This window comes from Cetorhinus maximus, chromosome 16 (assembly GCF_964194155.1).
Source record: "Cetorhinus maximus chromosome 16, sCetMax3.hap1.1, whole genome shotgun sequence".
Taxonomy (NCBI): Eukaryota; Metazoa; Chordata; class Chondrichthyes; order Lamniformes; family Cetorhinidae; genus Cetorhinus; species Cetorhinus maximus.
In genome coordinates this window covers 10,725,235-10,742,929 of record NC_135894.1, presented here as the reverse complement: position 1 = coordinate 10,742,929, position 17,695 = coordinate 10,725,235, and the positions used below count along the sequence as shown (strand labels likewise).

General features: G+C 44.8%; 1 protein-coding gene across 1 annotated transcript in view; it reads right to left on the bottom strand.

Annotated features, from left to right (window-relative positions):
* map3k15 (mitogen-activated protein kinase kinase kinase 15) overlaps positions 1–11,444 on the bottom strand; it is a 176,062-nt gene extending 164,618 nt beyond the window's left edge. The window contains exon 1 of the mRNA XM_078559367.1: positions 11,117–11,444. Within this exon, the coding sequence (XP_078415493.1) occupies positions 11,117–11,444 (328 nt within the window). The remainder of the gene's footprint in view (positions 1–11,116) is intronic.
* Positions 11,445–17,695: the final 6,251 nt, after the last annotated feature.

Sequence of the window (17,695 nt, the reverse complement as noted above, 5' to 3'; positions counted from 1 at the left end):
GGAGATAGAAGGGGTGCTGGCAATAATTTTCAATACCTCCCTGGCCACAGGTGAGATGCCAGAGGACAGGAGAACAGCCAATGTGGTATAGTTATTCAAGAAGGGAGGAAGGGATATACCAGGGAACTACAGATCGGTCAGTCTAACCTCAGTGGTGGGGAAACTATTGGAAGCAATTCTGAGGGACAGAATTAATCTACACTTGGGGAGGCAGGGATTAATCAAGGACAGTCAGCATGGTTTTGTTAAGGGGAGGTCATGTCTGACCAATTTGATTGAATTTTTCGAAGAGGTGACCAGGTGTGTAGATGAGGGCAATGCATTTGACGTAGTCTACTTGGACTTCAACAAGGCTTTTGATAAGGTCCCACATGGGAGACTGATAACGAAGGTAAGAGCCCATGGGATCCAAGGCAATTGTGCAAATTGGATCCAGAATTGGCTGAGTGGCAAAAAGCAGAGGGTGATGGTCGAGGGGTGTTTTTGTGACTGGATGCCTGTGTCCAGTGGGGTTCCACAGGGATCAGTGTTGGGTCCCTTGCTGTTTGTGGTGTATATATAAATAATTTAGACTTGAATGTAGGAGGATTGATCAGTAAGTTCGCAGATGACACGAAAATTGGTGGGGTGGTAAATAGTGAGGTGGATAGCCTTAGATTACAGGAGGATATAGATGGGCTGGTCAGATGGGCTGATCAGTGGTAAATGGAATTTAATCCAGATAAGTGTGAGGTGATGCGCTTGGGCAGGACAAACAAGGCACAGGAATACACAATGAATTGTAGGATCTTGGGAAGTAGCGAAGATCAGAGGGACCTTGGTGTGCATGTCCACCGGTCCCTTAAGATAGCGGGACAGGTAGATAAGGTGGTTAAGAAGGCATATGGGATACTTGCCTTTATTAGCTGAGGCATATAAGAGCAGGGAGGTTATGCTGGAACTGTATAAAACACTGGTTAGGCCACAGCTAGAGTATTGCGTGCAGTTCTGGAATCCGCATTATAGGAAGGATGTGATTGCACTAGAGAGAGTGCAGAGGAGATTTACCAGGATGTTGCCTGGGCTGGAGAGTTTTAGTTATGAGGAGAGATTGGATAGACTGGGGTTATTTTCCCTGGAGCAGAGGAGATTGAGGAGGGACATGACTGAGGTGTGTAAAATTATGAGGGGCATATATAGGGTAGACAGGAAGGAGCTTTTCCCCTTGATCAATAACCAGGGGGCATAGATTTAAGGTAAGGGGCAGGAGGTTCAGAGGGGATGTGAGAAAAGATTTTTTCACCCAGAAGGTGGTGGGAATCTGGAACTCTCTGCCGGAAAGGGTGGTAGAGGCAGTATTTGGATGTGCACTTGCAATGCCATGGCATACAAGGCTATGGGCCTAGTGCTGGAAAATGGGATTAGAATAGTTAGATGCTTGTTTGACTGGCACAGACTTGATGGGCAGAAGAGCCTTTTTCTGTGCTGTAGACCTCTATGACTCTATAATGGACCACCAACTGGTCATGGTGTCCCTGACCAGGACACTTCAGCATCCTACAGGGTTCGTTGATTGCTGCTCTGTGTTGGTCAGACAAGTCGAGCATTGTGTCTTTGGCCTCTTTCAATTTCATCCTTTGCTACTTTAACACCAGTCATAGAGTACATGCCTTACACTTATTGCTTCTTCTGGGCAATAGTATACACTTGTCAGTACTAAATTTCATTTGCAATTGCTCTACTCACAATATACTTTTCCCAATTAATTTTTTTTACTTGTTCATGGGATGTGGGCATCACTGGAAAGCCCAGCATTTATTGTCCATCCCTAGATGACCTTGAGAGGGTGGTGGTGAGCTGCCTTCTTGAACCGCTGCAGTCCATGTGGTGTAGGTACACCCACAGTGTTGTTAGGGAGGGAGTTCCAGGATTTTGACCCAGTGACAGTGAAAGAAGGGTGATATAGTTCCAAGTCAGGATGTTGTGTGACTTGGAGAGGAACTTGCAGATGGTGGCATTCCCATGTGTCTGCTGCCCTTGGCTTCAAGGGTGGTAGAGGTCAAGGGTTTGGAAAGTGTTGCTGAAAGAGCCTTGGTGAGGTGCTGCAGTGCATCTTGTAGATGGTACGCACTGCTGTCTTCATGCACCAGTACAGAGGAGTGAATACCTGAGCCTTCTTTGTCCTGTAATGTGTCGACTTTGTTGTTGGAGCCGCACTCATCCAGGCAGGTAGAGGGTATTCCATCACACTCCTAACTTGTGCCTTGTAGGTGGTGGCCAGATTTTGGGGACAGAAGGTAAATTATTGGTCGCAAAATTCCCCAGCCTCTAACCTGCTTTTGTAAGTACAGTATTTAATTTTATGAATGGTGCAGTTAAGTTTGCAGTGAATTATTACCCCCAGGATGTTGATGGTGGGGCAGTTTAGTAATTATAATGCCTTTGAATGAAAAAGGTTAGATTTTCTCTTGGAAATGGACATTGCCTAGCGCTTGTGTGGTGTGAATATCATCCCATTGAGTAATTGCTGAATTGACTTCAATTCAAGTTACCCTCCTAATGTGGTAGCATCTGCAAATATATTCTTTAGATTACATCAGTAATCAGTATTATAATAGGCCATTTGCTTTGAAAGTTAAACAGCACAAGAAGACTTCAAACAGACACAAACAATGTGTTCTAGATAATCAAGAAGATGGGGGTGGAATCACAGAATCATAGGATCACAATGCAGAAGAGGCCCTTCGGCCCATCGTGTCTGCACTGACATGTGAGAAACACCTGACCTACCTACCTAATCCCATTTACCAGCACTTGGCCCATAGCCGTGAATGTTATGACGTGCGAAAGGATAGAGGCAGCGCTCCAAAAAGCATTTCAAAAACGAAATAGAACAACATAGCTTTCAATGCATTTTTACCGACAGAAATTTTGATAAAAACTCTTCGATGATGCTGTGCTAGAGGAGCTAGCAGGCAGCCTTCATAGCTCACTTTTACTAATGCATAAAGCACCAAAAGTCATACTGAACCATCTAAACAGATTTAGGATAGGGAGCAATGCAAAGGTTAACTGCAGCCGTTTCAGTCTCTTGCTCTATATCAATCACTTCAAACTCCATCAAGCAGATGTTATTAAATCTCTCCATCCAAGATCCTACAAAGTTAAAGGCTACAGAATTTGGCTCCGTAGCCCTGTATTTTCAATGGTACAAGTGCCATTTTTGGATCAAAATGATGGACACATGCATACATTCAATTCAGCCCGTGCTTACAATCACTCAGCAGAGTGTTTAGCGCTGGTTTCAAGTAGCTATCATGCAAACCAGAAGGAAGCACAAAGTTTGCATGCTGCCTGTATCGGAAGCAATAGGCAGGGGTTACTTATGCATTGCAATACCTGCACCGACTTTCAGGTTCTGGCCAATTTCACAACTGAAATATTTTCACCTATGAAGCATCAATGCAAATCAAGGAGAAAAGCTACTGATACTTGGACCACAGCTTTGCCCTGTTCTGTTTCAACTCCAGGGCTGATGGTGGAATAGTGGTGTCATCACTGGACTAGTAATTGTGAGGCCCAGGCACAATGCTGTAGGAGCATGGGTTCAAATCTTGCTGCAGCTGGTGGAATTTAAATTCAATTAATAAAATCTGGAATTGAAAACTAATTGTAGTAATGGTGCCCATGAAACTATCATTGATTGTTATAAAAACCCATCTGGCTCACTTATGTCCTTCAGAAAAGGAAATCTCTTGTCTTTACCTGATAGGGCCTACATGTGACTCCAGGCAATCTTCACTGCTCTCTGAAGTGGCCTTGCAAGCAGGTTTGTGGTTTGGTTTCCACTTTGAAACTATTTGGACCTCTTTTCAGGTAACTTGTGGCCTGTTCTGAATTAGGACCACTTATGGTGACTCTGGTATGTTTTTTCAAAAACTCCTTTATTTACAGTATGGTACACTAGCTATTTACACTGGCTTCCAGCTAAGTACATCTCGTTCTTGTACAGACTATTCCATCTTCTCTTAGTCTCTTACATATCACTGCTGGTGTCAGTGTTAAGCCATGATACACATCACCATCTCATTCCCATAACTACTGGCCCATTATTCTACATAAGCTGCTCAGTTCAAGGGCAATTAGGAATGGGCAACAAATACTGGCTTTACCAGAGATGCCCACAACCCAGGAAAGAATGAAGAAAAAAAGTAGTATTTCTGATTCAAGTTGAGTGGGTCGGGATATTAGAGAAATGATACATGGGGGAGAGGGGGTGAAAGTGAGCAAGTGTTTTGTCAGAAACCTGGATATTAACACCATCCTATTTAACTGCTTGTGACTGGTAAATGCATATTGTAATTCCTGGCACCTTATGCCAACAGATCATTTTCTTCCTTCCAGCGCCATTGACACATCTTTATTTGTGCTCCTTGTAAAACACATGGATTGGCGTCTCTATTGGTTAACAATGCACCCCTGCACTGCTGAGATGGTCACTGAAAATAGTACAGTTTGTCCTCAATATATTTTTGAACGTTCCATATGCTGACAGATATAGTTCAGGCATTGAACATTTGTCAAACTTATGGGAAGGCTTAACTTTATGCAGAAATAATGTAAATAAGACAAAACATTAGCCTAGGTTCTCACCATCAGCCTCTGTGCAGAGCTTCTACCAATGGAAGTGTCTATTTGGAACCTCTGCACCCATCTCTCCCAATTTTCTTTCCATCAGCTCCAATGCCACTGCAGACAGGTTCTTATACTGATCTAGTATAATGTACCGGGTGAGTTATGAAGCTCCTACAGATCAGTTCACAGCCCAGGCCCAAGTGCTAGTCCCCACTGAAACAAATGGAGCTAAGGTTGAATTACAGGCGTCTCTTTACATAAATGATGTTACTGGAGTGACTTTCAAAGAAAGGAGACCCAACTTACTCAGTTCCTGCTGAATGGAAGGTATTTTTGGAAGCTAACATATACATGTTGCCATATGTTTTTCGGATCTACATTTGAACAGCAAGTGCGCAGAATTCAACTTCCCACTGTGCACATCACACTTCAGCTATACCCTGAGCTTAGTGTTTTCAGTGGACTGAGCAGGATATTTGGTGTTCTGCATAAACTTATTTGTATGCAAAACGTATGTTACATAAATTATTAACAAAAAAAGTATTTATATTAAGTAAGGCAGGAGCAGCAAGTAAACAAACCATAAATAAACAAAATTAATTACATGCAATGTAGGAAGATCAAATACAATAAGGAATATTTTGAGGGATAAGGGAACATGTCTTCAGACAAGTCAAGGAAATTTCAAATTAGTGGATTTAGAGGCATATGCAACCAGTGGGAATATGAATATTATTGATATCTTAAAACATGGTGCAAAGGAGGACCAAGAGTGCATAAGTTGCATTTGAAACTCAAAGCAATTGCAAAATGGATGGATGCCAAATAAACAGAAGTAAAGTGTTATGATCCCCGTAGAGACAGATAACTTCTAAAGAGAAATTTGAATTCCCAATGGCCAACTTAAAGGAGTTGTACAGCAAGATTTCAAGTTTTTAGACTTTTACTGTAACACGCAAACTGAAAGCAACATCTAACTAAATATTGAAATAAAAACAGAAAATTCTGGAAAAACTCAGCAGGTCTGGCAGTGCCGGTGGAGACAGCAACAGAGTTAATCTTTCAAGTCTGAATAACTCTTTTTCAGCTCTGATGAGCAGTCATACAGACTCAAAATGTTAACTCTGTTTCTCTCTCCGTAGATGCTGCCAGACCTGCTGGGTTTTAGCAGAATTTTCTGTTTTTATTTCAGGTTTCCAGCAGCCACAGTATTTTGCTTTCATCATTAACTAAACACAAATCAAAAAGCAGAATACTGCGGGTACTGGAAATCTGAAATAAAGAAAATGCTGGAAATACTCAGTAAATTATGACAGCATCTGTGGAGAGAAAATCGGAGTTAATTTTACAGGTCTGTGGCCTTTCATTAGAACTGTGCTAACTACGTATTTACATGATTGCGTGTGCAGCCAGCACTGATCAGGCAGTTGGGTGGCTGCACAGATGAGTCTTTCTATCTGTCTTGTATCGATCTTCATTCCAAGGGTTGGCTGCACTATGAACAATCTTTCTCCATTGATTTCTATTTTCCCCTGCCCTCGCTACCTGTCCCATAGAGAGGCCAGTCCATGTTCTGATATTATCCATCTATACCATCCTGGGACTTCCTTGTGCACATTATCCAGGGGGAGGATCTTCCGGTCGGTGAGCGGGGGCAGGGTCTGCTCGCCAACGCGTAAAATGACGTGGGATGATGTCGGGTGGAACTCCCGACATCACCCCCGCATCATTTCCATTTTCAGGTCGGTGGGGGCGCAGCTGAGTCAGCTGTGTGCCCGCCGACCTGTCAATGGCCTATTGAGGCCATTTAAAAATCAATTAAGCTCATTACTGGACCTGCCCGTCCAACCTTAGGGTTGGCAGGCAGGCCGGGAGCCCTAGCAGGCTTAAGAAAAAGCACAAAACCTCATCCACGGGCGGGATGAGATTTCATGAGGCTTCTTAAATATTTAATAAAGGTTTCAGTAAAAGTGATGGACATGTCCCAACTCATGTGACAGTGTCACATGAGGGGACATGTCAGGGAAATGTTGCTATCATTTGCTTACCATTTTTAAATTTGGAGCCGATCTCCCTGAGGCAGCACTTAGCCTCAGGGAGATGAGTGCGCACTCTCGGCTGAGGGAACCCCCCGCCCCACACAGGGAGCGCACAGCGCTTCCTGGCGGACGTCACGCTGGGTGGGCCTTAATTGGCCCGCCCATGTAAAATGGAGGTGCGCCCCCTATTGGGGGCATGGATCAGAGGCGTGCCTGCCCGTGCCCACTCTTGCACTTCCCCCCCCCGGCCTTTGGGGGGAAAATTTTCCCCCAGGTATTTTTCCTTGCATTATCTCTTTTTCCAAACTCTCCCCTCCTGTTCACATCATATGTCCAAAATAACATGAGTAGGCGGCACAAAATCCTAAGAGGCTAGCAGGAGTTCAAGCTAGTCTATGCTACTTAAAGTAAGTATGCACCTCTTAAAGAGGGGGCTGCAGCAACTGCTGGGATTCACTGCAGGAGACCTGGGGCAGGCGCAACTTGGCAGGGAGCGGATTCCAAGATTCTCTGACACAGCACTGCAGGCTGTGCTGCACGTGATGAACAGGAAAGGTCTAACCATAGGGAAGCAGGAGGCCCTCCAGACAAACTCTGAAAGGGCGATGGGAGCAGAGAGCTGTATAGGTCAATCCCAGGAGAGTAGCCTTGACGGTCTGGATGCAGTGCTGCAAGAAGTTTAATGACGTCACACGAGTGGTGATGGTAAGTGAATGTGTCTCCAATAGCACATTCCACCAAGTGTACCACTAGCCTCACACACTGCTCAATGCACCATACTGCCATCACTCGTCCACCAAGCATCGCGATCAATCACAACTCATATCACACATTCACAGCTTCACCTCATCCTCCCAAGCATGCCCATGCTGCAAACCTCACGCTAACACATCACAGCTTGCTACACTAGCAGCTAATAAACCATGCCAGCACCTCACCAACACAGTCTGCACTACATTTACTGATATACGTCACTCTGTCTTGCAGGACAAGGGGGCACATAACCCAAGGCTGCGTCACCTCAGCAATGGGGGGAGGGGGAGCATGGGGAGAGTGGTGGGAGTGTGGGGATAGGCACGGCTGCATGTCCTCGTGCCATTGCGGATGATGGTGCTCACCACCACTGACGCAGCCATGACCGAGGCTGTGGTCAGTGGCAGGACAAACAGCATTAAAGATGCTGGTTTGATTATACCGAATCCTTCTTCTAACATCTCACTTCCCCCTCACCCCATAACTGTGGTAGAAGGGTCCGGTACATACAGGGTTAATGTGGGACTGAGTACAGTACCACCCACACCGTGATGTAAGAAGGCACATGATTTAGACCTAGGGTCAGCGTGGTGTTGGCCAGAGACCTGTTATACCGAAGATGAAGATAGCTCCATGCCTGTACCCTTTACTGTATATTTGTATATAGTTACACGTGGTTAATAAAGACTTGCTGTTAACATACAGAAGGATACAAAGGCTTCTTTAACAGACATATTCCATAACCAACACTATCCCAACATGGTGCCAGCTCCAGATCAAAAACCCTCAGCCTTACAGAAATGCTAGAAGTCTAAGAAAAAGAGCATCTTCAACAGATTCCGAGCTGAAAGAATCTCCCAAATGAAGCTAAAGGCTCTGAGAAAAGTCACCAGAAAAAGCTCCAGAGAAAAGAGCCTAGAAGCCAAGGGCAGGAGTTTTACTGCAGCAGAAGACTCCACACAATTTCCCTCAGAAACCCAACTTCAGCATGCAGAGTTCATAGCCTGTAAGGCTGAGCTAAATCCTCTTCACTTCCAGGCTGCAGCCAGTCCTGAGAAACCCTTTGCTAATTCAGTCAGAAGTGTCGTTTGAATGAAACCCATCGCTAATCCCGATCCCCTGACTCTGAGCCTCAACAAGCAACCTCCGAAAAAAACAAATTCATAATTAACCTACTCAACTCTCGGGAATCTTGCAACCATCCAAATCCTTTATCAGCAAGCCTGAAATTTATTCGAAAGTCTCACTAATCGCAACGCTAATGCGCTGATTAAATCGAGTTGGCAGACCGCCGTCCCATGCAGCCATTGTGGAAAATTCCTCTTCCTGAAGGGCATCGCCACCATTTTGCGAAGCCCGCCAAAAACAGCAAGTGCTGGATATCCATTGTTCTGCAGCGAATGGTGACGCCATCTTGGAAGTCTGTAAACTCTTAAAGCTGTACCCACACTTTTAAAATTCAACTCGCCGGATCAGTTTGCACCAATCCCAGGGCCAAATCAAACAGGACATTTGGCATCCTTGAGGAATAGTTTTCACATTACTTGAGTACATCAGGCATCAGTAAAAAAAATCAGAGGAAAGCAAGGTTAATGCTTTTTTTACTGGCTTGGTGATCTTGCGAATCTGATTGTCCTGGTGCAAGGCATTGATGAATCTGAAATCAGCCTCAGGGAGCTGTTAACAGCCTTTGATGAATATTTTAATCTTCAGGCTGAGGAAAGTTCAGAGTTTAATAAGAGGCATTAAAAAACCCCAACAAAACTACAAAAAGGCAAAAGACAACACCAAAACAAAAAACATGAGGGCACCAGAGAGATACAGAACTCTGAAGAAGAGTCATACGGGCTTGAAACATTAACTCGGTTTCTCTCTCCACAGATGCTGCCAGTTTTTCCAGCATTTTCTGTTTTTATGATGGAATAAAGAATACCTTGAGCAGCAGAGTGGCAGAGCTGCAGAACAAACTCAACGAGACTCTGGTAAATTACAAGAAAACTCGAGACAAAGTACTTGAGCTTTGCAATGAAAAGGAAAACCTGTTGAAGGATCTTCACAAGTCCCTCAGGTCCGAGTTCATCCCTCAGGAAAATTACAAAGTGAGACAAAATGAATTTAATCCCACTCTGAATGAACTGACGACTCAGTTCCCAGAGAAGATGCAGGAAAGTTTACTATTTTGGGGGGACACTGAGAGGTATGAGAAAGAGACTGCAGTGCTAAAGGAAACAGATGCACATTCAGAAGGAACCCTGGAAAAACATTACATTCCCAAAGAGGCACACAAAGAGATGAAAATCAAGAACGTGGAATGGCAAGCGAAGGTGGAAGTTCTCACTAAAGAGCATGAGGAATTTCAAAAACAATTGGCAGAAGCACAGTTACAGAATGTGACCCTGAAAGGTAGCACTTGGCATACTTTGCCAAGGAAAAGCCAATCAGTGGGGAAAATAGAGCATGGGGCAGCAAACAGATCCTTGAGCTCATGTATGTTATTCGTAACCAGCTTTTCCCTCTCCTGAGCAGGGATGGCTGCTTCACCCTGGATCTCCTCCAGACGGCAGAGGTTGTAAAGACTATCATTGTTGTTAGCCAACCAGGACGGCACATTCCTGAGTACTCGAACACTAAAGAGTATTCAGACTTGGATTTCACCTTCCAACTCTCATCTCACTTTGTGGAGCAGGTTTCTCCATTATCATTCCAGATCCCGGAAAGTCCTCAATGGTCAGACCAACCTACCACCCACAAGATTACCATGGCACTTCCACTGGAAGCGGTGCTAGAGAATGACCGGCAGTCTGAGAAGACTCTACCTCCGGCTACAGTATTGACACAGCACCCACTGTGTACACACTGCAACTTCCAGCCAGCATGCCACAACTACAAGGGATGCTGCATCCGTTCGACGGTCTATCACCAAAAAAAAGCAGAGGTGAGCGTATCACTCAACCTTCTTCTCACCACAGGAACGTTCTTCCTCAGCCTCAGAGGACTTCCAGATGGCCCACATGGAAAAAGAAGAAAAAGCAGCGCCAAGGAGTTGAATACCATCTTCGTCCACCTCGGAAGAAATAATCGAGAGTAAATGCAACCACGAATCAACACAACTGCCAAACTGACCAGGCGTGGTTCAACATTAAGCAATGGAAGAAAAGAATGAAAGCATACCCAATTGCTAGTCCAACCTCCAAGCCAACAAGAACCTGAACCAACAGAGCCTGACGCTCTCTGACAGATCGGTGGTCCAGATGTGGAAGGGTTATAAGGCCTCCGGACCACCTGAACCTCTAACTCCAAGGGCTTGAAAGGGCGAAATGGGGTAGTGAGAACATTGTTAATGCTAATACTGTAATAACAATAATGATGGAATAGCATTAAAGTTGGAACAATAAAGTAAAGACATAAGACTTCTAACAAAGTCCTCAGTGCTCCTTCACTGGAGTGTCAGTTTAGATTTTTGAGTTCAAGTCTCTTGAGCGGGACTTGAAGCCACAACCTCCTGACTCAGGCGTTTTCATTGAGAAGGGTTAATAATAAATAAATTACTTTTTAAAAAAATCATTGGCTGATTATTTTTCAGTGAAAAGGTTAATAGCAAGTACTTGAAAATAAGTTTATGCACCAGCTCCAGTGGGTGTTCAGTGAAAGGATTAATATCAAATGCTTTTATTTTCAAAGGAATGCACTTTTTGTTCTTTCCCACTAACCTGCATTGTAAAAGAAGTCGAGGACTGGGACCCCGAAGTCCAGCTTGCCGAAGGGGAGGGTGAGGAGGTCGGCCTCCTGACTCCGGCAGGCTCGGACCAGGCACTGCAGCGCTCCCCACTCGGGGCTGTGCGGCTCGGCCGTCTCACTGAGCACCGAGACAGCCCGCAGGGACCGGCACCGGGGAGCTGCCGAGGTCACCGAGCACTCCTCCCAGCCGCTGCCGCCCGCCGCCTCCTCCTGCCGCGGGCTGGGCACAGCCCCCACTCTGCAGGGTGCCCCCTGGCCAGGCTCAGCGCACAGGGACCGGGACGAGCAGCTCCTGTTCATCCTTGACCCAGGAGCGAAGGATTCACCAAACTCTCCGGGCGCTGGTCACTTGTTGGAGGGGGGCAGAAGAGGACTTGGTGTGTGTGTGAGGGAGAGAGGGAGCCGTCTCTTGCTTCCTTCTCCACCCCCTCGCCCTGTGCAAGGCACTCACTCACTCACATTGTGTGCTGCACCTGCTCTTGTGCACAGCTTTGCTCTGGTACAGGAGCATTTCAATGCCGCCTGTCTCAGTTGTCAGTTTCTTGGGGAATAGTGCAGCACCCCCTAACACCAGGGTGAGCACCATTTAAACACCCAGCTCTCAGAGAGTGGGGTATGTTAACATGGGAGGAGAGGTGGGTGGTGGTGGGGGTGTGAGGGGTTGGACGCGGGGAGGAAATCAATGGACAAAAAATACAAAAGTTTGGTTTTTGAATGGAGAAGGTTTGTTTCTTGGTCGCGCTCCCAGATGTGACCTCAGGTTGAGTTGATGGTGAGATATGATCATTATTTAACTTTTTCGGCCATAGGGACACACTGGCCAGTCCATCAAGACCTGCTGAGCTTTTCCAGTGTTTTCTGTTTTTTGTCCAGTCCATCAAAATTGATTTTGCAGGAATTTTGCCTGAATCCTTGTGGAGCTGGCTTCAAGAAGGAGGCTAGCGTTTACCTGAGTTATCCCACTGAACCCGGAAGATGTGGCGGAGACATTGCTAATGGAATTTCTCTAGCGCTTTTATGTGAAGTAAATAATGGTTTCTTATAACCCACCTGAATCCTTCCCTTTTCAGTTTACACTCTTTCTATTGCTTTGCCATCTTATACTAACTCAAATAGCCCTGATTGAACATGTACATTGGTCAACCTCACTCATATCCCCCTCGGTCTTCTCAATAATGGGAAGGATCCCAATTCTATTTTATGTTTTATACTTTAGATTCCTAATCAGTCCAACAGCTCTTCTCTGCAACTGTGCCAACTCAGGGGTATTTTTCCAGTCGTGATGTTAGCAGGCAGAAGTGCAGCTGCCCATTGTTCTATAGAGAGCTAGAATAACCTCCTTGAACCAACACACCATTCCTCTTTTTATACTACCCAACATTCCAATTTCCCTTGGCCATTCATTCATTTATTTGGTGTTTTGTGAGTTCTTGGTTTGCACTAATTGGCTGCCACGTTTGCCTATATAATGGAAATAACCATGTTTCAAAACATAATTCCTTGATTGTGAAGCACTTTGGAATGTCTTGAGGATGTGATGAGATACAGGTTATTTCTTTATTGTGAAAGGACATGGTCCAGGTCTCCCTGCAGCACAGGAGTGTGGTGATAACAGCTGCTCTCTCCACCAGGACTTTTGTTGACTTGCGGAGGTGGCATCTCCCCCATCAGGCCCTGTTTTCTCTTCTCTCAGCTCTCACATGGCCAGCATTCCAGAGGAGGAAGAAGAAACTGCATCAACGACACTCTGAAACTCTCCTTGAAACTCGGCACCATTGGCATTAATGATTGGGAGGAGCTTGCTACCAAATCGTTCAGAATGGTGACAACTTGTCCATCAAGCTGCATCATGCTTTGAGTCCAAACAACTGAAGGACGAGGAAGAGCGGTGACAGGGAAGGGAGCAAACCCTGCACTCCGGATCCTACTACCTCATGGGATGTCCTGTCCCACACGCCCAAAGATCTGTGGGTAAAGAATCAACCTGTGCAGTCACATGAAGACCCATGATAGACGGTCATCCTTGAATTGAGGGGCAGTCGATGATTGCACACCGCGACCAGTCACATGGACTGCAAGCTGTAATCTCATTTCATCCTGGGGTACATATTGCCTCCAAGGCTAAAGATCATTAAATAGAAATCCCTAGGGCCTACTCCACCTGTATAAGTGCGGCAAAGTGGAATCCCACCAGCCAATCAGGCCGGAGACCCTGCCCCAAATCCAAATCCTTGCAATGGAACTATTCACACATCCAGAGTGGGCCACTGGCACCTGCACCAGTGTACATGCTGGTCTGACCCAAACCAGCCTTTGAAGGTGTAGTGATCCTCGCTCTTCTGTTTGAATTCCCCATGTCCTCAGTTCTATTGAGAACCATTCTGCAAATGTTCAGGGTCTCCAGAAAGCCAAAAAAGACCTCACGCTGATCCCACAAATGGTGTTTTTTAATCCCATTGAGACTTTTCTTGGGCATAAAGGGAGAATTTTCCCACAGAAGCCTGGGAACGCCCCCATCATGCATCTTGACATGGGGAGGGATCAGTCAGAATATCTACCTACTGCTACCCCCACCTGGAATTTAGAGGGCTGGCCCAAATGTGGGAGAATGCCTATTAAAAACAACAACAACGTGTATTTATATAGCACCTTTAACGTGACAAAACATCCCAAGGCTCATCACAGGAGCATTATAAAACATGATACTGAACCAATAAGGAGATATTAGGACAGATGACCAAAAGCTTGGTCAAAGAGGTTTTAAGAAGTGTCTTAAAAGAGGAAAACAAGGTAGAGAGGCAGAGGGGTGCAGGGATGAAATTCCAGAATTTGGGGCCTAGGCAGCTGAAGGCATGACCACCAGTGGTGGAGTGAGTAAAACCAGGGTTAGTCAAGAGGCCAGAATTAGATGAACGCAGTTATCTCACAGTTGGAGGAGATTTCAGCGTTAGGGAAGGATGAGTCCATGGAAGGATTTGAAAACAAGGATGAGAATTTTAAAATCAAGATGTTGCTTGACTGGGAACCAATGTAAGTCAGTGAGCACAGGAGTGTTAGGGGAATGGGGCTTACTGCGAGTTAAGACATGGGCAGCAGAGTTTTGCATGACTTCAAGTTTATGGAAGGTAGAATGTGGGAGACCAGCTAGGAATGCATTGGTATAATCAAGCCTCGGTGTAACAAAAGCATGCATTAGGGCTTCAGCAACAGATGAGCTGAAACAGGAGCGAATTTGAACTATGTTCAGGAAGTGGAAATAGAGGGTCTTGGATATGGCACGAACATGAAAGCAAAATTCCAGACTGTATTCTGGCTTTCCCCTGGTGGAAGTGAGATTTACACTAAAGCAGGAATGTCAGGACCAATGCTTGAATTTCGCATTAAAAAAACAACCTGTGTCCTTTTTATTCATTCTCAAGGCATTCCAAAATGCTTCATAATCACGGAGTTATGTTTTGGAGCATGGTTATTTCCATTATATAGATAAACATGGTAGCCAATCAGTGCATACTGAGACCTCACAAGCACCAAATAAATGAATGAATGAATGGCCAAGACAAATTGGAATGTTTGGGCAGTATAAAAAGAGGAATGGTGCGTTGGTTCCAGGAGGTTATTCTAGCTCTCTATAGATAATGAGCAGCTGCACTTCTGCCTGCTAACATCACGACTGGAAAAATACCCCTGAATTGCCACATTTGCAGAGAAGAGCTATTGGACTGATTAGGAATCTAAAGTATATAACATAAAATAGAATTGAGATCCTTTGCATTATTAGGAAGACTAGGGTGGGGGGGAGGAGGAGTGGATATGAGTGAGGTTGACAAATGTACATGTTCATTCAGGGCTATTTGATTTAGTATAAGATGGCGAAGCAAGAGAACGAGTGTAAACTGAAAAGGGAAGGATTCAAGTGGGTTATATAAAACAATTACTTCATTGAAAGGATGGCTTTTGGAATAGCTGAACATGGGGGATTATAGGGGCAAAACAATTAATTCTTCAAGGCCAAATTTGGACAAACATCTCAAAGAGAAAGGCATTATTGGTAATAACTGCTATATGCTCTTTAAGATTTTCTACAGTTCTATGGAAAATAGTATTTGAACATCATTACTACCTGGACCACTGGTGTCAGAGCTGTGACTCAATCATTAATGACAACATCATCAGATTTGTCGTATCGAATGCTATTGAGCAGGTGTTCATTTGTCATCTGGATTCTGATTACCTGTTAATGCATTCGCTGGCCAGGATTGTACCAGCCCTATGCAGACGGGTTGGGAGGCGGGAGGTGTGGTAAAATGGCAGTGGAAAGCGACAGGAAGGAAGCCCAATTTGTTCCTGCTGCTAGGGGATATACCCAGAAGTGAGAATGGCAGCAGCTCAACAGCCCACTGAGCAAGGCCAGACAGCCAATTAGTTGGCCTATTAATGGCCATTTTATGTCTCTGCCAGCATTTTATTGGCATAGGCACAGCCCCTGGCCGGGTGAGGAGTCAGTTACCTTCTTCAAGGCAGCTGCCTTTCCAGAGGCTCAAAGGCCCATGGAGGGTCCCACTAGTGGCAATACTCGCCCCTGCAGCCTTGATGGTGCTGCTGGAGGGTGCACCCTTCCTATCAACAGTGCCTGCCTGGCTGGCCCCAGCACAGAAATCACAGTTTCCACTTGCCTGTGAGGGCGCCTCAATTTGAGGCGCTGTCTCTTACCCCTTGCAGCCTCAGCAGTGACCACCCCTTTCAGCACTGTGGAGACTGCAGGGCTGCTGGCACTCCGATAGGGCCAGCATCTTAGAGAGGCATGTTGCTGTCCTGAAAATGGGTGGTGGTCCTGAAAAAGGCCACTTAATTGGCCACCATCAGTGAAATAGCCTCCACAGTCCTGTTGTCTGCCTGCATGATACGATGTTGGGACTTCACTATAGCCATTAAAATTCCAGCCAACATGTTTTTTATGGTCTCCTTGGGGGGAATATAAAGCAAAATAACCAAATTTACTAAATGACCCACAAATGAAGAAATTACCAACAAGATTTCCCTTTTTGTAACTTTTATTTTAACACAAATCAGCACCAAAACAAATTAAACATTAATTATCAGGAAAATTATACCTCAGATAAAAAGGTAAATTTCACTTTAAATTGTCGATACAACAATGATACATCTTACACAACTAACCAGCATTCCCCTTTAGCATGTATGGTATTACATAGCTACACTTTTCCACAATATGCTGTTCTTTATTCATACAGTGGAGAATAGGGGTTCTATTCAACAACAGCTTTCATCTTTGAGTTTTACGAGTATGATTATCATCAGCCAGCCACACCTCTATGAACCCTCTCTCCCTTGCACCACAACAACCCTGATAGTTTAGCTTTTCAACCGAAGACCAATAACACCTTGCTTCATAGTTTGGCTACTTCTGGGAACACAGCCAGTTCTTTAGCAACTCCAAGCTATTCACACAGCTTTCCAGGTTTTAAATCTTTTTAGCCAGCTCGCACTGCACTTCTAAGAGCTCCTGCCTCCTTTTCTGCCCAACAGACAAATTGACCTCTTCCTGAGAGTGATTTGCTTCTTCTCCTCACAAGAATTCTCTGTGTTCCTCCTTCTGCCTCTGTTTGCTTTCTCTTTGTGTCTGCATCTTTGTGTTGATTGCCTTTACCCTCCAGCTCCTCTCTTTGTAGCTCTCCTTTGTGTCTGCCAGTCACACAACTTCTTTTTTAACTTCCTTTCTGTTGGTACTGCTTCCAGATCAAGGATTGCAGGTCACAGGGACCAGTATTGCTTATTATCCAAGAAAATTACAATTGATCCCTCAATTAATGCAAACCCTTAAAAGTCCTTTTCAAACATTCTTAAAACCAATTACAAATGCCACAGATATTTTGAAAACATTAAAAATGTTCCTTTCTGTATGCCTTCCTGGTCAAAGGATGTCACAACATCCAATTTATACCCTGTATCTATCCAAGGTTTCAGATTAATCAGTCTGGCCTGGTCCTACACAGAGCATATCTCCCAATATTTAGTAATAAAAAAAAACAACCATTTGAACTCCAACACTTTCAAAATGTAGTAATGTTCCTATTTTGTCACAGTGATGTTGGAGTCCAACAAATTCTAATAAGGTTTAAAATCTGAACAGAAAGGGCTAAAGGGAGAAATGGAAAGTGTAATAATTAAGAGGGTGCAGGAGAGAGCGCAAGCAGATATATCAGACTGAATGCAGAAGATTGAGAACCAGAGAGGGTGTGTGTGTGTGTGCGCGTGAAAGAGAAAGAGACAGAAGGGTGCATATAAGAAAGTCTAATACAGAGAGACAGAGCTATACAGGGACCTTAATCCAGACAGTGTCTCAGTTTCCTTTCCACAATAATTGTCTTACTGTGCCTGCAAAGGGAGCCTTGGATGATGCACAGAGGAGAGTGAGGTGCAGAGCCCAAGTGCTAGAGGGCCTCAGCCCTAACTGTGATGTAGGCACAGAGCAGTCCAGTGAATCACCAGGAGTAGCCCAGCTGAAGAAAGTAGCTTTAACAGAGCCTGCA